Source organism: Arvicanthis niloticus, chromosome 1, assembly GCF_011762505.2.
Source record: "Arvicanthis niloticus isolate mArvNil1 chromosome 1, mArvNil1.pat.X, whole genome shotgun sequence".
Lineage (NCBI taxonomy): Eukaryota > Metazoa > Chordata > Mammalia > Rodentia > Muridae > Arvicanthis > Arvicanthis niloticus.
The window spans coordinates 139,943,865-139,966,230 of NC_047658.1; the positions used below are offsets into that span (position 1 = coordinate 139,943,865).

The window sequence follows — 22,366 nt, forward strand, 5'->3', positions numbered from 1 at the left end:
TAAGCATGAGGCTTCTGGTGGCAGTTAATGTATTTTAGGTGCTTTCCCTCTGGATTTCACAGCGTTATCTCACTGGACCACTAGCTCTGTGGGTGGTATGCTAAATTTAAACTTTACAGGACGCAACTTCAAATGAAAGCTGGAAACAAAAGCAAGCATCAAACTTCTGGGCAAGGGCTACAGGGCAACTCAGCAGCGGACTGCCTGCCTAGCATGTAAGAGGCTCTGTGGTCACCCCAACCCTCAGAGACCATGGAAGCTTTGAAAGGAGAGGGAAAGAAAAATTTTAAAAGAGAAAGTATGCTATCAATCCTACCAACTTCTGAGTCTGTTACTTAACTTATACAGAAATGAAGAAAACAACTTTAGAGGTTGGAGAGATGGGTCAGTGGTTAAGAGAACTGTCTGCTCTTCCAGAGGATCTGAGTTCAATTCCCTGTACACACATGGCAGCTCAAAACTGCAGCTCCAGTTACAAGGAATGTGACATAGATATACATGCAGAAAAAACACCAATGCACATTTTTTAAATTAATTTAAAAAGAAAAATAACGATTTTTAAAAAATCAGCAAAAATAAAAACAGATATTTAAAACAAGGAAAGGTCTTGGTTTGTTTTTATGAAACAGGGTATCATTTTGCAGTTCTGGCTGTTATATCACTGGCCTCAAACTCACAAATCTGCCTGCCTCTACTCCTCAGTGCTTGGATAAAAGGCATGTGCTGCCACACTTGGTGAAAATTTAAGGATATAAGTAACTTAATGACAGCATATACCTGCTATATACAAACATAATTTATTATTATGTAGGAGTATACTTAGTAACAGCATATACCCGCTATCTACAAACATAATTTGTTATGTAGGAATATACTTAGTAACTTAATGACAGCATATACCCGCTATATACAAACATAATTTGTTATTATGTAGGAATATACTTAGTAACTTAATGACAGCATATACCCGCTATATACAAACATAATTTGTTATTATGTAGGAATATACTTAGTAACTTAATGACAGCATATACCCGCTATATACAAACATAATTTGTTATTATGTAGGAATATACTTAGTAACTTAATGACAGCATATACCCGCTATATACAAACATAATTTGTTACTATGTAGGAATATACTTAGTAACTTAATGACAGCATATACCCGCTATATACAAACATAATTTGTTATTATGTAGGAATATACCTAGTAACTTAATGACAGCATATACCTCTATATACAAACATAATTTGTTATTATGTAGGAATATACTTATTAACTTAATGACAGCATATACCCGCTATATACAAACATAATTTGTTATTATGTAGGAATATACTTATCTAGCATCACTAGTATTATTTCTTCCTGACAGTTTTAGATTTCTCAAATAACTCTAGAGCAAGTTAAAATCTCTATCAAATTTTATATTCTATTTTTACTCTTTATATGTAATGATATTCAAAATCACAGAGCAAAATTCCTGTTAATTAACCAAGTCTGCCATCTAGAGGGGGAAAATGTAAGTACAAATACATATTTAATTCCCACAACATTATGCAAGTCTGTTTGGATAAAACACAATCTTAACCCCCTGACTTTTTTTTATTTCCTACAATTTGTTTGATTAAAGTGATAAATTTAAAATGTTTACCAAATGTAAAAGATGGGCAAAGTGACTCAATGAACTAATAATAGAAAAAGGGGTAAAAAAAAAGTACAAGTTCATGTCAGTGTACATCTCTAATCCCAGCATGAAGGAGACAAAGACAGGCAGATCTCTGAGTTCAAGTCCAGCATGGTGTGCGTAGTGATTATCAGACCAATCAGGGCTACAGAGTGAGACCCTCCCTCATTTAAAACAAAAAAAGTATAAGGATATTTTGATATACTGTTAGGAAGAATGTGAACAAATATTGAACAAAGCTTGTTGAAAACTGCAAAAACCACAAAAGGCACTGTGTGTATCTATAGCAATGTTCTAAAAAGGAGACACAAAAGCAAAGCCTTAAAAAGTGTGCCAAGGGGACTAGAAAGATGGCTCAGCAGATAAGAGCACTGACTGCTCTTCCAGAGGTCCTGAGTTCAATTCCCAGAAACCACATGTTGGCTCCCAACCATCTGTAATGGGATCTGATGCCCTCTCCTGGCATACAGGTATACAAGCTGGTGGAGCACTAATACATAAATAAAATCTTTTTTAAAAAGAAAGAAAATAAAAGCAAAAGAAAAGTGATCTAAGGGGCTGGAGAGATGGCCCAGCGGTTAAGAGCACTGACTGCTCTTCCAGAGGTCCTGAGTTCAATTTCCAACAAACACATGGTGGCTCATAACCATCCATAATGAGATCTGATGCCCTCTTCTGGTGTGTCTGAAGACAGCTACAGTGAACTCATATACATAAAATAAAAATAAACTTTAAAAAAAAAAATCTTTAAAAAAAAAAAAAAAGACAGAGTTGCAGTGGCTTGAGAGATGGCTCAGTGGTTAAAGCACTGCACCGACTGCTCTTCTGCCGGGCAGTGGTGGCGCACGCCTTTAATCCCAGCACTTAGGAGGCAGAGGCAGGTGGATTTCTGAGTTCGAGGCCAGCCTGGTCTACAGAGTAAGTTCCAGGACAGCCAGGGCTACACAGAGAAACCCTGTCTCGAAAAACAAAAACAAACAAACAAAAAAAAGAAGAAAAGTGATCTAAGTTAGCTACATTTTTACATAAATTCCAGATAAACAAAGAAACCTAAAATAAAGCAAAGATTACAGTATGGAAGGTGAAGTGATAGAAACAAAATCAAGGAGTTGAAATTAATCTAGCTAAAATGACCTAATAAATGTATGCACAATAAAAACAACTATTTGTAGTTTGTTTAAAATATGAAGAAATGCGTTTTTAAATTTTTATTCTTCACTCATATATGACATCCGGACAACAGTTCCACCCCACCCCACCCTCAGTCTCTCCCACCTTCCCTCTTAAAGAATGACTTTAAGACAACTTACATATGCATTAAATAAGTTATTATGAGTTGAATAAATAAGTTAAAGCGCAAATTCAAAAGCATTAATATTTTAGTATTTAAGCAACAAAACCTAAAGAATGGTTGATAATTTTAAAAAATTCTCCTAAAGTATGAAAATAATGTTATTATTTAATTTTTTTTTTTTTTTTTTTTTTTTGAGACAGGGTTTCTCTGTGTAGCCCTGGCTGTCCTGGAACTCACTCTGTAGACCAGGCTGGCCTCGAACTCAGAAATCCGCCTGCCTCTGCCTCCCAAGTGCTGGGATTAAAGGTGTGCGCCACCACCGCCAGCATTATTTAGTATTTCAATCAAGCAAATCTAGTAGGGAGAGATGGTTCAGCAGTAAAGAGCACTTATTTCTCTTCCAGAGGTTGTGAGTTCCATTCCCAGCACCCACAGGTGGCTCACAAGCATCTATCTGTAATGGGATCTGATGCCATCTTCTGTCATGCTGGCATATGTGTAAAACAAAGCATTCATATACATAAAAATGTCTTTAAAAAAATAAGCAAATCTAAAGTTATGCTTCAAATCTTTATTAGTGGAGATATTGAAAGCACCGTTGCTCTTTATGTCTCACTTCTCTGAAAAGGAAGACTATGTCATTAGTTACTAAGGTGCCTAGCTGTCATGACAGGCTTCATCCACCACTTACTATTTTTGTTTCTTTTATGACGATATGTTTGCCAGAAAGCTACCTAACGTCCAAGCATTATCAAGTCTTTGAAAAGATATCTGAAATAAAAACTATTTCACAAAAAAGTAAAATACATTTAAAACTGATTGAAGATTATAAATAAAACCTTTTCAACATACAAAAAAAAGAGCAACACCATCATTTCCTTCTTCAAGCCAAAACATATATTAATGAAAACAGCAAGTGTTGCTTGTGCAAAAAAATGTGGTTATGTAAACCAAAATGCCAGAGCAGAACTCTCTAGTGCTGAGGAGTCAGCTCACCATAATGGCCCTAGAGTCTCCTCCACTGCATCTGTATAGTCTGCTGTAAAGAACTGAGTGTTGAACTCCAAAAAGGTATGATCCTAATTCATCTCCTCTTATATGGCCTAACTGTGCAACCACTCAAACACATTAAACATTATTATTTAGGAAATTAATTTTGGGCAGCTTGTAAGGTTAATAAACCTTACAAGGGAAACAGGTTTGTTTTATGGGAAACAGGTTTCTCTGTAGCCTTTGACTTGGGGCTCACTATACATACACGCTTGGCCTCAAACACATGAAGATCCACCTGCATTAACCTCCAAGGAGTGGGATTAAAGACATGTGTCATCATACCTGGCTTATTTTTAAGACTGATCTTACTATGCAGACATGACTGACCTAAACTCACTAAGTAAATCAGGCAGGCATCAAACTGATTCTCTTCTTTCAACATTCTACATGTTGAGATTACAGGCATGCACCACTGGCCTACTCGAACCTTATATATCCATTAAAACCAATTATTAACAGAAATTGTTTCCGTAAGTGTCACCCACATTTATAATATAATTTCTTCTCTAACCATTATACTAAGTAAAAAAGCTGTTCCTCTCATCATTCTAAGAGGTGATAAAAAAGAACATGTGATTTCATTTTCTTGAGAATGATATCGTTCTGAGTTCTGATTTACAGTACTATGATGACATCATGAGACTTGTATGATGTGTACATCAGTACATCAAACACCATACAGGTCAGGGAAATTTAGGAGAAATGGCTATAGAAAGCCAGAGCTCATGAGAAAAATGCTACAGCATTTGAGAACCCATTAAGTGCAAACAGGCCTGGGCTCTTGGGTAGCAAACACATGTGCAGAGCCAGTAAAATTAAGTACACTTATCACCAAGCTTGAGGACCTGGGTTAGGATCCTGGTGCCTACACAGAAGGGGAGAGCCAACTCCTTCAAGTTGTCCTCTGACCGCACAACCATGCTGCACCATGTATACATACTCTCTCCCACATATACACAGCACACATAATCACTAAGACCTCATAATTCACAACCAAGTAACATGGATAAACCTTGAATATGTTTGTGCTGAAAGAAAATATGTGGTGGCATGTGTCAGTAACTGTTGTGCTCAGGAAACAAAGGATTTAAAGTTCAAAGCCAAATAAGATAATTTATTAGTATTTTATTATAATATAAAGTCCTCAAAGTAGGTGATATTTTTCTTGTTCGTTTTATTTTTATATTGCAATGCTGGGGACTGAACTCAGGGCATGCTAGGTAAACACTTAATATATCCCTAGTCCTTGACTTTTCCAGTTAGGCCTCACTATGTAGCACAGGCTGGTCTACAAGTAGGGATTTCCCTACATCAGCTTCCTAAACATTAGAATTACAGGCTTGTGGGTCTATGCCAGCCTGTTTTGTTTTGAGACAGGATCTCAGCACATAACCCAGGCTAGCCTTAACTTTTGAAAACCTCCTATTCCTACCTTCCCAGAGCTGGAATTACAGGTAGATGCCCCAACACTCAGCCTAATTTCTTGTGAAAGTGAAACCAATGATCATTACCTAAATTTCTGTCTAAAAATACACTATTTCTTAGATTAATTTTATTTATTTTGTGTACAGAATACTTTGCCTGAATGCATTTATGCGCACTGATTTGCATCCCTACTGAATCCACTAGAACTGGACGTAAGTGTGATGTGGATGTTGGAAACCGAACCTGGGTCCTCTACAAGAACAGCTAGTATTCTTACCTGCTAAACCATCTCTCCTCCCCACAATGCTACAATTTGTTTTGAAAAAAGTTTATTTGATGAAAAAGAAAAAGATAAACTAGGAACACCAAACTGAAAATATTCAGTATCATGGTAATGAATCTGCCAGAAATCAGTATTTACGAGAGAAAATTATGGGAGCAAAATAAATGATTTGATTGGCTACAGTTACAAAATTTCCAGTTTTTTCATGAAATGGGACCTTAATAATGTTGCTCAGGTTGGCCTTAAATCTTCACACTTTTAGTCTCAGCTTCTCATCTAGCTAGGAGAGCAGGTGTGGCCACCGTGCACAGCAGGTTCTGTCTTGATTAGTGGTCCCATAGCAGCATGTACAACTGCACACACAGGCAGCTCCAGGGGATCAGATCCCAGTATTCAGTTTCCCATACACCTTCACAAGAAGTGACTCAGGTTCAGCTATATCTGCAATATTAGCAGAGTTGAGACTACTTGTTGCAGTGGTTAAGAGCACTGGCTGTTCTTCCAGAGAACTCAGGTGCAATTACCAGCACTCACACGGCAGCTTACAACTGTCCATAACTCCTGTTGCAGGGGATCTGAGACCCTCACACAGACATATGTAGTCAAAACACCAATGTACATAAAATAAAAAATAAAGTAAAAGAATAATAAATATATTTTTTAAAAAGACTACTTGTGAAGCCTCATTTCTCTTCATTTTAACTTTGTATTCTCCTCTTTCGAAAATCTACTCTATACACAGAACATTATTTTTTGTTATGACCACTGATAAGGCAGTAATTAGAGGCAAATCGGTATCATTGTTGACTATATGTACTTTGAGGTTCAGAGTCAAACAGCAGCAACTATACAGGGAGTGTGGGCTCTTCTAGTTATATAAGCCTGATGGTAATCATTAAAATGGGTGAAGTTTATAAAAATTATGTTCTTGTGGCTCCTTATCACTTAGCTCTAAGTATAAAAATAAAGAAAAGACTTTTGTTCAGATGTACAGTAAAGAGCCCTGTAAGATTCCTATTGATAACAAAACCATATATGATTACAGAAGCTTTTGTTCAAATACCTGGCAGCTGTGATCAGTGTCCAGTCCATCCCAAAGACTCATAAACTGAGCTTTCATCATCGCTGTAGCCTCATGGTCAGAACTGGAACGATTTCGTAGAAATGAGTCTAAAAGAAAATGGTCCTTAACCTTAGTAACTAATGATGGATAGTTCATTCACTGTATAATTAAAGACTATTGAAAAGCTGTGAAATTCATAAAACAACAAAGAGGGTTGGGGATTATTTATGCTGTTTCAGGTGTTATCCTAATAAAGGCAGTCCTGGTCAATTATTGAGCAAATAGAACACAATCAGTTCATAAACTTTCCAGCCCAAAAATACATTTATATCAACATATTGAAGAGTTACAAAATACTAAGGTTTTAAGATGAGAGGCCAGACAGGGGACAAGTAGAGAGTCTTGGGAGAGCTTAGGGGTATAGCCCTACTTTTCCAGAGACCTGAATCCTGTATGTTCTTAATTATGCCATCATACACATTTTCCCCCTCACACTCTGTAGGTAATAAACAAAAAGAGGAAATGCCTAAAGTACTATTAATGAAGAAACTGTAAAACTGAAAATGTTTTATAATATGTGCTTGCATGCATGCATAAACATGCATGATGATAAAAAGCCTTAAGTAAACAAAACGTAGAGACTCTGGCTCTTTTAAGACAATTTAGCGTTCCCTTTAGAACTATCTTCTATTGTCAAATAAAAAACATTTCATAAAATACTTTTTAAAAAAGAAGATAAAAATTGGACAAGTGGATATGTAACCCAGCACTAGGGAGGTCAAGACAGGAGAACTGGCAGTTCAAGGCCAGACTGGGATACACTGCATTCTAGGTCAGCAAAGGATGCAGAGAAAATTTATATCAATAAGCAAAGAAGAAGAAAAAGAATAGAAATATAAATGAATGGAAGGAAAAAGTTTCTTTCAGAACACCAAAAGATTGAAAAGTATTACATTCTAAGAAGGGAAAAAAGTCAAAAAAAGAAGTAAAATTAAGTCATGTATTTTCTAGTACAGTCCCTATTTCAAGTGGTTTGTTTAGCCATGTAATAAATCACTGGCATTACTAAATAACTATCAAGTGTTTGCACTGAATCTACATCTCAAAGTTTACCAATTACAAATGAAAATAGCATAAAAATATATTACAGTATGTTAGATCCATGCTTAAAAAAATAGAGAAACAACATCCAAGAGAGCAAGGCATGGCGATACACACCTTTAAGCCCAACACTTTAGGCCAAGGCAGCTTTGAAGGTCAGCCTGGGATCTCTACACTGAGTTCAAGGATGGGCCAAGATATAGGGCTCCCATATCTTTGAGACCATTTCAAATCCATAACATCAAAAAAGTATAAACTACAAAAAAGTAGTACAAGATAGTCCTGCATATTCTGGATGTTTCTAATTTTATGTAATGTTTCTTATTTTTTTGTTTTTGTTTTTGTTTTTTTTTGTTTTTGAGACAGGGTTTCTCTGTGTAGCCCTGGCTGTCCTGGAACTCACTCTGTAGACCAGGCTGGCCTCCAACTCAGAGATCCGCCTGCCTCTGCCTCCCAAGTGCTGGGATTAAAGGCGTGCGCCACTGCTGCCTGGCCTAATGTTTCTTATTAAAGGACTGTGAATCAAACTGATATCTATACTGGGTAAAGTCTAGTCACTTACTTTTTTAAGGTGAACATTATAAATTTACCTGCCTAAATTAACCTTAGTTATCTTCACTATCAAAAAGCAGTGCTTTGTAAGATAACTGTTTAAAATAGTATAAATGCCCCATAAATACAGATATTTCAGTAATTATGTTCAATGAAAAGAGACTACAAATTATATGTTGCTTACAAGAGACACACTTAAATAACCATTATTTGGAACAATAACAAGATAAAAAAAAAGATATGCAAACACTAACAAAAAAACCCACTGAATTATCAGGGTATTAGTGACTCACTCCTATAGTCCTAGGATTTAGACTGAGCTTCAGATATGCCTGGGAGAGACCCCATCTTAGAAGAGGAAGAAAGGGACAGAAGACAGGAAGAGAACAAAAAGGAAAGACATGTCTATGTTTTCAAAACATGTTCTTACATAAGCCCAGGTTGGCCTGGAACTTAAAATGTAGTTGAAGATGACCTTGAACTTCTGATCCTCCTACATCAACCTCACAAGTGCTAGGACCACAAGGCATGTACCGCCACACTTGGTTTCAGGATAAGGTATTTTTTAAGGAAGTTAATGTGTTCCTGACAAATTTCACTTCAGCAACAGGACAACCATGAGTCAAATACATAAAGGCTGGGCTCTAGTTGGAAATAGAACATTTGCCTAGCCTGCAAAAGAGCCAATATCTGACTCCAAGACTCAAAAAGAGTAATATAGGAAAACTCAACATGTGACCATGTGACCTTAGTTTTGGTGATAGATTTTACACAAAACATTCAAAGCATTAAAAAAAAAAAAAATACTTTTGCACGGCAGTGGTGGCACAAGCCTTTAATCCTAGCACTCCAGAGGCAGAGGCAGGAAGACCTCCATGAGTTTGAGTTCAAGGCCAGCCTGGTCTATAAAGAGATAGAGTTCCAAGGACAGGGCTATACAGAGAAGCCTTGTCTCAAAAAAAAAAAAAAAAGAAGGAAGGAAGGAAGGAAGGAAAGTTAGTTAGTTCTGTAGATGGTAATTAAGCATGGGGTGGGTGTATGTGCCTGCATATGTACATACCCAAGAGTTTTGGTTTCATTTTAAGATAGTCTCCTTCTGTAGCCCAGGACAGGCTTGAATTCACACAAACTGAGTCTCAGCTTCTTAAGTACTGGGATTACTGGGAGCATCATGCCTGGGACGCTTAGGCTTTTTTAAAATAAGCAGGTATGTAAATTGTTTCAATAGAAGAAAAAGAATAAATAGCTTCAAATGTGTAGAAGGGAAAGAAAAATTCTAAGAGGGAAGGAAGTTATCTACCAGACTAGTAAACAAAAAGGACAAAATTATGTAACAGAAATGAATGTGACTATATTAGCTTTCATAATAAATGAAAATTAGCAACTTTCCAGTTAAAGAGTTACGCTTTTAAGCTTAAAAAACATCCAGCTATAAACTTTTTGTTCAAGATATACACCAAAAACTCAAAATGAGCTGAAAGAGTAAGCTGACGAGAATATACACACAAGTCAAAGACGTATTATGAACCTTTTTCTCTTTATAGATGTATTTCAAACAATCTATTCTTAAGTTTGTGTATATGTATGTGTGAGACAGAGACGGACAGACAGACAGACAGACAGACACACACACACACACACACACACACACACACACACAACTACAGATAATGAAAGAATTCATCAGATCTCCTGGAACTAAAATCACATCCAGGGTATGCCCTGAGAAACAAACCTGGGTCCTCTAAGAAAGCAGCAACCACACGACAGCTAAGCCAACACCCCAGCTTTTTTAATCTTTTTTAATCTTTTTAAAATTTAACCCATTTTTTTGTTTTGTTTTGTTTTGTTTTGTTTTGTTTTCAGTGCTGGCGACTGAATATACAACCTTGCATATGCTAGGAAAGCACTTTTTCACTACACTAAATCCTTGGACCTCTCTGGTTTTATTTAGCCAATCATACTACATAAAACTATGCAATTTGGCAATAATAAATTGCATGTAAAAAGCTATAATAATGAAACAATATAAGAATATATTTTTAGGCCAGGTGTGATGGTGCATGCCTTTTATCAAAACACTCAAGGGGTAGAGGCTGGAGGATACCTTGTGAATTCGAGGCCCTCTGGCCTGCAAGATGAGTTCCAGGACAGCCAGAGCTGTTAAACAAACTGTCTCAAAGAAATTTAAAAAAAAAAAAAAAAAAAAAAAAAGGTTTTAACTAAGGATTTTAAGATTTGCTTGTACTTTTCATGTGTGTATGCCACATGCGTGGGTACCTACAAAGGCCAAAAGAGGATGTTGGCCTGCCTGTGCCTAGAGTGACAGACAGTTGTGAACCCGGACATGGGTGCTGGGAGTCAGACTTAGGTCCTCTGGAGGACTAGCAAGTGTTCTTAACCAGCGGGTCGTCTCTGCAGTCTCACAATAATATATTTTACCAAGATAAGACACAAAATTTGGAGTATACTAAAACTCAGGGCATAAAAGGTAAAATGGGTGCTTGGTGATCCAGTGAGTTTCAGGACTACACAGAGAAACCTTGTCTCTCAAAAAACAAACTAAGGTAGGACTCTTTTTTTCTTCTTCTAAGTTGACTATCCAAATAGGGAAAAAAATAAAATAAAATTCCTAACTCACGTTATATGTAAAAAAAAAAAAAAAAGACAATCTCTTGATTCTCCCCAGTTCTGGGATTACAGGCATTCACCCCGCCCTCCCTCAATTTAATGTAATACTTTCAAAACCAAGTAATCCCAAGGTTAAAGACATTCAGCTTTAGCTGGGCAGTGGTGGTGCACACCTTTAATCCCAGCACTTGGGAGGCAGAGGCAGGTGGATTTCTGAGTTTGAGGCCAGCCTGGTCTATAGAGTGAGTTCCAGGACAGCCAAGGCTACACAGCAAAACCCTGTCTCAAAAAACAAAAAACAAACAAAATAAAACAAAAAGACACTCAGCTTGTAGATATTTATCATAGATAACCATGTGCATAAGAAAATATTTACATGTGTAAGTCTACAACATATATACTACTTGGAATTAAGAAGAGACATCCATCAATCAAAAGAAAGTAAACAAACTATGGCCCATTTTACATCATGGAAATTACACATGACATTAGAATATATCTTTTGAGGCTAGCATGGCTCAGAGGTAAAGGCTATAACTGCACAAGCCTGGTAGCATGAGTTTGATCCTCTGGTCCTGTGTAAATTGGAAGAACCAACTCTACCAAGCTATCCCCTGACTTCCACATGGCACAGTCACCCACACAAATTCTTTAAAAAGAACCAATCTTGAGGCTGGAGAGATGGCTCAGCAGTTAAGAGCACTGACTGCTCTTCCAGAAGTCTTTTAGAGGTTTCAATTCCCAGCAGCCACATGATGGCTCACAACAATCTGTAATGGGATCTGATACTATCTTCTGATACACATGAAGACAGCATACTCATAAACATAAAATACATAAATAAATAAATAAATAAATAAATCTTAAAAAAAAAAATCGTTTGGTTTTCCATAGACCTAGATAAATAGTAAAATTGAATCTGTTTCTCTACATAGCACCTTTTAAGTGGCTTTTTAAAATGCTCACATAGGAAATAGCATACCTATTTCATCGATAAATATGATAGAAGGCTGTAGCTTTATGGCAAGGGAGAAAACAGCAGCAGCTAGTTTTTGAGATTCTCCATACCACTTATCAGTCAGTGTCGAAGGCTGAAGGTTAATAAATCGGCAGCCTGCTTCTTTGGCTGTTGCTTTGGCAATTAATGTTTTCCCACAGCCTGGAGGACCATACAGAAGAACACCTGGAAATCAAAGTAATTTTATTATTACATTAAAGAAAATATGGATTTTAGTTTACAAGCTAATCGACATAAAACTAATTTCACATACAATCAAAATTCAATTCCTCTATTAATTTAATAGTAGAAATGCCTTCCACCTTCACAAGCTGAGCTCTGCAGAATCTTGATAATATCCTCTAGGTAAAAGGCAATTTGCAAACAGACTGTGGCAAACATATTTGCCATTGCTCAGATTTATGTCTCAGCAAACAGGACATATGTCTTTTCCCAGATATTCATCTTCTCTAAAAAGGAACTTTCAGTCAGTACCATTAAGATTTCCAAAGAATAAAATTATGTTATCCCCTTTAATCTTTATTGACAGCAATCTGCCCCTAAATACAAAATAAGGTGGTTAATATTTTAACATATCAAGAGATCTTAGGGCTGGAGAGATGGCTCAGTGGTAAAGAGCACTGACTGCTCTTCCAGAGGTCCTGAGTCCAATTCCCAGCAACCACACGGTGGCTCACAACTATCGGTAATGGAATCCGATGCCTCTCCTTGTGTGTCTGAAGACAGCTGCAGTGTACTCAGATAAATAAAAAATTAAAAAAAAAAAAAAAGAGAGAGAGAGAGACCTTAAGAGGTTAAGGTCTTTTGGCAATCATTACTATTTCTCAGCTAAACAGAGTAGCATTTTCTGAATCAACCCTAAAACTATGGTCCTGGTCATCAATTATCTATAGCCAGGTTTAGAATTTTAATCTAGTCTTACATACTTAAGTTAAAGCCCAGTTTTCCTCATACAACAATGCTTTAGAAGCAACAACATATATAAATAGGATGGTATGAAAAAAACTGAAAGCTTTTTGGAACTATCTAGTATTGTCTCAAAACATAACAAAAGTTAACTTTAAAACAAAGTGGGTGGTGGTAGCTCATGCCTTTAATACTAGTGATCAGGAGGCAGAGACAGGCAGATCTCTGAGCTCAAGGCCAGGCTGGTCTACAGAGCTAGTTCCATGACAATATATCTTTTCTGGAAAAAATAAAAAAATAAAATCAAAGCAAGAAAAAAATATAAGAGATATATTTTCCCTTCAGAATGAGTAAATATTTTAAACTTCTTTATGTCTCAGGAAAACAAGTTCTTCATGAAACAATTCATTGAACCTTGGCATTCTACTAAGAATTTGATTTCATGGAAAATAGTTTCTAAAGGCAAAGAAAATTCAATGTTTTTTTTAACCTCTTAATGCTTAGGCAAATACATATACTAAACAAACCTTTAGGAGGCTGCAGAAGTCTGGAATTCTCAAACAAATGCTTCTTTTTGATAGGTAAGATGACTGTGTCTTTCAGATCTGTAATGACATCATCTAAACCTGCTATATCACTCCAAGTAACCTGGAAAAAGTTAAAGTCAACATGGATTTCACAACTTATACATATAGACACCACAATGGCAAATCATTTTATAATCTAATAATTACATGTGAAGAAAAGTGAAAGCTGTAGATAATAAGTAAAAAATTTTCATGGGAGTAAGTAAATAAACTCTATGACACAGGAAAAAAAAACTAATTTAACAATGTCTTATTAGTGAACAAAGCACCAAGGCTCAGTAGAGGAGAGCTTGCCTAGCATGAGGCCATTGCTGGGCTCAATTCCAGCGACAGAAGAACAAGAAGCACATTGCACACAAAACCTGTAATTGAATAAGGTAAACTCATTCCACTCATGAGAAAGAAATACTGGGAACAAAGGAAGACTGAGAACAAACTTACACAAATAATTTAGCACTGCGTACTAGGGAAGAATTTACCGGGAATGTAATTATATTCATTGTGAAACAGGCATTACTTTGAGAAACAAGATATATACCCATGAAATTGCACTTGCAATTTTTATTCAACTATTGAGCTGGAGAAGATGGCAAGAAGAAACACTTGCCATGTAAGCATGACAACACGAGTTCAGATCCCTAGAGCCCACATGAAGGCAGACTGGCATAGCAACCACCTGTAATCCCAGGATTTGGGAGGTGAAGGCTCTTGGGGAAAAACTGGATAGCTAGACTTAATCAGACCCACATGTGTATCAATAAGGTAGAAAGAGCAATTAAAGCCACCTGATGTGAACCTCTGACCTCTACTACACCCATGTATATATACCTTGACATTGATGTTCACAAACACATGTAAAGACATACTCAGGAACTCACATAATATACATACGTCCAAATAAATAAGCACACTAAATGTTAGTAAGTTATAAGTACATACAGATGCACTTATATGTGTTATACAGATGTAGATATATATATATGTATGTATGTTGAGATTTGGTCTGTTGCTATGTATTGTAATGCTAAATTCTGTATCACATCTAGTTGCCTCAAGACGAATGAATTCTCACATATGCCAGCTTTTGTTGTGCAAACCTTGCTCCTTAATTTAAAATTATTGGTTAATAAAGACACCTACAGCCTATAGCTGGGAAGAAGAGAGGCAGGCAAGGTTCCCAGGCTTGGGGTCTGAGGAGAGGAGAAGGAAGAAGATGCCATGGGAAGATAGATCGTGAGAGACCATGAGGGCAGGCCTGTTGGAGTAGGGGCAGCCTACTCCAACAAGGTGGAACATGGAAAGTGATATCTTGGGGTTACTAACAGGAAGTAGACAAACTAGCAGAGGGTTGTGATGGTTTCTATATGCTCAACCCAGGGAGGGGTACTATTAGAAGGTATGGCCATGTTGGAGTAGGTGTGTCACTGTGAGTGTGGGCCTTAAGACCCTCATCCTAGCTGCCTGGAAGTGAGTATTCTGCTAGCAGCCTTCAGATGAACATGTAGAACTCTCAGCTCCTCCTACACGGTGCCTGCCTGGACACTGCCATGCAGCCATGATGATAATGGACTGAATCTCTGAATCTGTAAGCCAGCCCTAATTAAATGCTGTCCTTTATAAGACTTGCATTGGTCATGGTGTTTGTTCACAGCAGTAAAACCCTAACTAAGACAAGGGTTTATATCTATCCAGCTTTAATGTTTTAAGGCTTATTATATATATAAAGGTTTTGTGTCTTTTACTTGGGAACTAAACTAAGGTGAGGTAGAAACCTCAAATAATATTTACTGATACATATATATTTTTAAATAGTATAGAAAAATCTTCTAAGCCATTAATCCCAGCATACAGTAGGCAGAAACAGGTAGAAATTTTGAGTTTGAAGTCAGCCTGGTCTACAGAGTGAGTTCCAGTTCAGCCAGGTTCTACAGGAAAACCCTGTCTTGAACCCCACCCTACCCCTCACCCAAAAAATAAAAATCTTCTGAACTTGACTTTTAACAATAAATGGGAGTGGGATGTGTGCTGGAGAGATGGCTCAGCAGTTAAGAACAATGGCTAATCTTTCAAAAATCTAGGATCAATTCCCAGAAATTCACATGACAGTTCACAATCTATAGCTCCAGCACCAGAGTATCTGACCATTTCTGCCCTCCAAAGGAATTAGGCAACCATGTGGTACACAGATATACATGTAAGAACACTAATGCACATAAAGACATAAAAATAAAATAAATTATGGGAAAGTCCTGGTATACAGCTTGTGGTTAGAACTCCTTACTCAGATTTGTGAGGCTCTAAATTCAACCCTCAGCACTGCACACCCACACCATAAGAAAAAAAATAAAAAAGGAAAGAAAATTAAAAGTCAACCCAGCCCTCACTCCAAGTAGCACAGCAAATGATCAAGTCAGAGGCAATACTTTTGGATGTATTCATTCTCTTTAAACTTGGGTTAGGAGTCCAAACAAGTAGACAAATATGAGGAAAAAAATCAGAATATCGGTTGTAATCAAAACAAAATTGTCTATTAGTACATCCTTATTCAGAAACAAATACAATTGCCTCTCTTTTCCCACAAAATGCTGACACTGTAAATTCCTAAGTAAAACATAACGTAGGGGCTTAATTCTAAGTTATATATATATACATACATACATATATACACATATATATCCATATACATATATTAAAAACAGATTTTTATTTTCTAAACTTAGATATGGAGCTATATTTTATTCTACAAACATAGCGTTAATGTTGGTTTAAGTATATTCTTATTCTGTCTACTTGTTGCTATATTACCAAGTATGTATAAAAATATTAAATTATCCTGAAGGATAATACATGAGGAATCTGAAACAGAGGAAATCATCTGCAGAGGCTCTGAATTCTTAGAAAATCGAGCAATCAGGATCCCGTGCTATCTATCATTAATTAAAAAGAAAAAAAAGAAAGCAAGAAATGATGAAATCTAGATTAAATCTTACAAAGACTGACATGTCAAAAACAGTGCTATGTACTGCTCCCATGTCACACCTAAGTGTGCAGTTACTACAGCAGACCTGAGACAATGTCTTTAACAAGCTCATCCTACTATTACTACTATCTGGAAACTTAGATTTGGGGAAATTCCTTAGCATTCCTTGACAAGAACAGCTCACTGTGCTTAAACAGCATTGACAATATGGCTTATGGAGAATAACTCTTTTCCTTGTAGAAGTACAGAGTTTTGATATACACATGGAAAAGGAGTCTGTATGCATAGGTTCCATTCCATGGAAACACTAGATTGTGTCTCCAGTCATCTTTCTGGTAGTGACACTGCACACACAGTGATGTAATACTGAACACAGTCTTGTGATAGCAGCTAGAAAGCACTCTTAGAAATGTGAGCCTGGCTTTCTCCAGCCTCTGTTCCATTTCTCTTTCTATTGCTGCTGTCTTGTATATACTTAGTGCAATAAATCACCTCTGTGCCTGCAACCGTGCTGAGTCCCTCCTGCTCCTCCCAACTGACATCAGTCATGGTCTTCCAGATCTTTTGACAGACTACCAGACAGTCCCCATCCCCAAAAAAGGTAAAGATTAAGAAAGGTAAGATTAAAGATACGCACATGCATATTAAGAGGGTCTACTAGGTGAGCAGCAATACTCATTTCATATTCTGAAAGCTTCACATTTTTCACACCAATTTGCTTCATCAGTTTTTCCGCCTAGAAAGAAGAAAAGACAAGCAACCTTTGTTCTGATATTTAAACACTGACATTTCAAAACAGATAAAGAAGTCTGACAGCAATGAACTGCAAGATTTAAGACTCAGGAATACTCTAGGCTCCTTATGAGTTTTGGGTTTTAAAAAAAAATTGAGAATCCACTCTACTAAAACCAATAATATTTAATCAGCTTTTTTGGACGGGCTTGGGAGCACAGGAAGACTCTGAGCACTTGGAGGCAGAAGATTGAGTTCAAGGTGGACATGTAATCCCACAGTGAGACAGATGCTGAGTTTGAGGCAGGCATGTAATCCCACAATGGAGGCAGAGGTTGGATGAGAGCTGGGCATGCATTCCCATGGTAGAAGCAGAGCAGAAGGGTTAAAAGTCATCCTCAGCTACTGAGCAAGTTCAAGTTCATCTTGGGCTACATGAGACCAGACTCAAAATGTGTGTGTGTGCCAGGAGGGGAAGGGAGGGGATGGGAAGGAAGAAAGAAGGGTGGGAGGGTGGAAGGAAAGGAGAGAGAGAGAGAGAGAGAGAGAGAGAGAGAGACAGAGACAGAGACAGAGACAGAGACAGAGACAGAGACAGAGACAGAGACAGAGACAGACAGAATAGGGCACATGGCTGAAAAGATCAGTAAGCTCCCTTGGCTCACAAAAGACCTGGGAGTAGTTTCTTTTCTTTCCTAGTAGGACTACTGATGACAGTTATAGGTAAAATGTCAAGATAAAAGCCCCTTGAGCTGGGCAGTGGTGGCACATGCCTTTAATCTCAGCACTTGGGAAGCAAAGGCAAGTGGATTTCTGAGTTTGAGGCCAGCCTAGTCTACAGAGTCAGTTCCAGGACAGCCAGGGCTACACAGAGAAATTCTGTCTCAAAGGAAAAAAAAAAAAAAAAAGATAAAAGCCCATTGAATTAAGAATCAAAAACACTGGACAATAAAGTTTGTTTCCTTAATAAAGAATTTAAAACAGATGTCCAAGTTCCTTCAAATTATCAAGGTATCCACAAGAAGTGTTCATACACACATACTTTCAAATTTTGAAATGCTGTTCTTTTAACAACAAAGATCCAGGTAACTAATAACAATAAAAATAACTTGAACAAACATACATGTATATTCTTGAAGTAAGGCATATAGCCTAAGATCTGTAAGTCCTAGCAATGCAACCAAGTTTTAAAAAATCAATTGATGGACATATCCTGATTTTGCAAACAAGCCAAAACACAGTAAACGAATGAACTCAGATTTCAGGAAGTAGGTATGATTTTTTTCTCTTATCATGATGAGCAGGCCAAAGTTTAGCATGATTAAGTAATTTGTCATGGGCTGGTAAGACAGCTCAGCAATCAAGTGCCTGGCAACCTGAGCTCACATGGAACTCACATGGTGTGACTCCTCTAAGCTGTCCTCTGACCTTCACATGTGTACCATGGCAGTGGTGAGAAGGCGCGTGCGCACACACTACATGTAAAAATATTAGTAATAATAATTTGCTCTAGGTGAAAAGTTAGCCAATGGAAGGGACAGGAGCCAAATTGAAGCCACCAACTCTGCAGCTTATACTCTGGTCACCATACACATTTGTCTTCGTTTCTCCATATAACATGGAGTTTCTGATCACTGGTCTTCAACAATACATCGCTTCCACACCTACAGACTGAAATTTCAATTAAGTGAACATTTTAGAACTGAGGTGCTCTGCTAAACCATGTTTTAAAAAGATTTCCAGTTTTTTCACTTTTATTTTCCTAAACTGCTTTTAATTGTGTAAGATTTTATTGTTTCTCAGGAATATGGCTACAAGGAATTCCTATCATAGAGCCTGTGTTTATAGACAGAAAGGGTTTGTTAAGGAGAAACATGTTATTTCCTGAACAACACTAGGCAGTCACACAGTAAACCAATTTACCTACCTACTGTGGGTTTTTGGTCAATGGACACAGTATTTTCCAGATTCCTTTACCTCTTGAACATGCTCTACCTTCTCTTTCATCACTGTAAATAAAGCTTTCGTGTCAGCTATTTAAGGTATCTATTTTAACACTAGTTAAGACAATTTAGTCTCCCCCGTATGCCTTGTACAGGCAAGGCTCAAAACCAGTGGATTTCATCAAGAGATATTTTACCTCCCAGGGGACATTTGGCAAAGTGACTGAATGTCATTCTTGGAGGTGAGGATGACATGCTACTATCAACATCCATTTAACAAGACACACAAGAAGCCCCTGCCCACATCTCAAAGAATCATCAGGCCTAAAATGCAAGTACTGAAACCAAAATCCCTAAATTTTTCCTTATTAGTTAGTTGCCCTGAAAATAGTATTGTATTTCACAACTGTCTCTAATTTTAAATAATAGCCTTTATCAATATAGAATTTCCTAAACAAAAACAAAACAACAACAACAACAAAAAATCATATTGAGATTTTTTGAGAGCCAGTGAGAGGGCTCAGCAGGTAACTGAGCATAAAGCCTGAAGACCCGAGCTTCATCACCAGGACCCACATGATGGAGGAAGAGGACTACCACAGGCTGTTCTCTCATCTACCCTACATCTATACTGCAAGGGTGAGTGTGTGAGTGTGTGGGTGTTCACGTACATAATAAATTTTTAAGTTGACAGTTTATAGAAAGAAAAAATACAAAATCGTTTACCATGCCTCTTTCTTTCCTATAGTAACAGTTTCATTTATAGCTTCAGGTTGTGTTGAAACAGTAACAGAAAAGATAAAAGGAGGAGTTAAAGAGATATTAGGAGCTCAGTCATTAGGAGCAGTGACTGCTCTATCAGATGGTCCAGGTTTGACCTCCAGCACCTACATGGTGGCTCACAAGCATCTGTACATTCACTTCTGCGGAAACAGATATCCTCTCTGAGCCTGAGAAGTCACCACTGTTATTAGAGAAGCCGACAAGGTTATATAACTAAAACATCCAATTACTGCAGTTTAAACCCAGGTGTCTCTAATGTGAAACGCCCAGTCCTGAAGAACTAATGTTTCTCATTTAGGAGAGCAGGACATGATTAATAAATAAATATAACACTAAAAACTACCTCCATAAAACATGTGTCACGGACGAGTTACCCAACTGTCTGGTCTTGACACCTGAAAGTAATCTTCTAGCTCTAGGCTGCTTTACTAGAAAAACAAAAATGCCTGGGCAAAACCCAACATACACACGGTCTTATCTTTTAAACCTCAATGACAATCACACTTTCTCATCATCAGTGCGTGCCTCTTTTAGAAGGTGGGCCTCATGGCTTCTGGACAGAAAATGATGACGGGGAGTACAGGGGAAGGCGGGCAAAGAGAGGGACATGACCTACGCTAACAGTTCCATGCTGTTTTTTTATCCTTTGCACCACTTCATTGCCCTTTTGTGGTTTCCTTCTTTCCTTCTATGTACAGTACTGTTGTTTTAAATTAAGTAGGTCTTAAAATATTGATATTTTTGCCTGAATAGAAGAGGAGAAAGTAGAAGGCCCAGAAGAAAGCAGGAAAAGGGCTACCACAAGGTAACACTTGTTCTCTCAGGCTCTTCGTCAGACCCAGACAATACATGATATTAAGAGTGAAAGTACAGATGAACTATTAAACGGGTCAGAAACACAGACATCCACGGGTGCTTCCACTGAGGCCAAAGTTCACTGATCCAATATAAGTGGACGGAGAAGAAACAACAAAAGCAATATATTAAATAATTAACAAAGAGTCTGAATTATTTAGACACCTTTAACATCTTTTTCTTTTATGATTAGTATACATTTCTCTCTTATGAGAAATGTATATATATGTACTATATAATTCTGAGTTGCCAGCTAATGTTAAAAAAAAAAAAATTAGGGCAGGTGCTGATAGCACATGCCTTTAACCCCAGCACTTAGGAGGCAGAGGCAGGCAGATCTGTGTTCCAGGTCAGCCTGGCCTACAGAATGAGTTCCAAGACAGCCATGGCTACCCAAAGAAACCATGCCTCAAAAAACAAAATAAAGTAAGTCTTTAAACTCACACACGCACGCGCGCACACACACATAAAAACTCTGTTACTAGAAAAAAAAAGCTAAAATGATAATATATCACATTCTGATCTGAGAGTTAAACTGATTGCCATGATTTAAGGTGTATGGGGGGGAGGAGGGATGAAGGATGGTGAGGAGTTACACTGTTACTGTACATTCAGGTACATAACCAGTGTCTTTTAAAAACCAATGCTGGGCATGGCAGATAGACCTGTGAGTTCAAGGCCAGCCTGGTCTACAAAAAAAGTATGAACAAATAGGTTTCTGATTCTTGTATCAAAATCAGACAAATGCAATGCAGACAAATACAAAACAACAAAAACCTCTATATTTTCATCATCATTTTTCTTCTGATGTTCATTTACAGAGTAAAAATATTTTAGGGATTGATATTGAAAAGATGCAGCAATGAATCATCACACAAGTTTACATTTATAATCTTAGCTTAGATAAACTGCTGGCACAGGAAGCACAACCATCACACCTGCCATCCTCATACCTGTTTCTGAGCTTCTACCTTCTGCTTCCTGGTGGGGTCAATTGCATCTACCATCCATTTAATAGTGAAGTATGTTACTGCACCAAATATTGTTAAACGGAAAATTAAACCGACAACTTCGTTCCGACTCAATGGACGAGAAAAGGCTTCAGCATGTACCATCTTGATTGTTAACCTTAAAAAAAGCACAGAGAAAAGTCACTAGGTAATAACCATGTTTGTTAAAATTGGGAGAAAAAGCAGGCTGACCTAGGTAGAAGAAACTAACTTCTGGTCAAAATAAAACATTGCCTATTGTTTAAGAAGTGTCTCATTTGAAGGAAACAAACACATTAAAAGCATTCCTTAAAAACTGAAGTTAGATACATTCAGTCATAAAATAAACACTTATTAAAAAGTAAAGTACGAATATTATATTACTCTTAGCTTTTAAGTATGTTTTAGAGAACCTGGAAAACAGTAATTTTAATGTTAATCCAACTGCAGAAAAAGAGGCTAACAAGAAAAATCTTTACT

At 37.2% G+C, this 22,366-nt stretch overlaps 1 protein-coding gene across 3 annotated transcripts in view; it reads right to left on the reverse strand.

Moving 5' to 3' along the window:
• The window catches only part of Atad1 (ATPase family AAA domain containing 1), a 66,030-nt gene that overhangs the window by 16,537 nt on the left and 27,127 nt on the right, over positions 1-22,366 (reverse strand). For all 3 annotated transcript variants that reach the window (XM_076919158.1, XM_034498720.2, XM_076919159.1), the window contains exons 2-6: positions 21,851-22,025; positions 17,222-17,320; positions 13,545-13,665; positions 12,076-12,276; positions 6,810-6,916 (exon numbers count right to left, since the gene is read on the reverse strand). In XM_076919158.1, coding sequence (XP_076775273.1) covers positions 6,810-6,916; positions 12,076-12,276; positions 13,545-13,665; positions 17,222-17,320; positions 21,851-22,012 — 690 coding nt within the window. In that variant the 5' untranslated portion in view covers positions 22,013-22,025. The remainder of the gene's footprint in view (positions 1-6,809; positions 6,917-12,075; positions 12,277-13,544; positions 13,666-17,221; positions 17,321-21,850; positions 22,026-22,366) is intronic.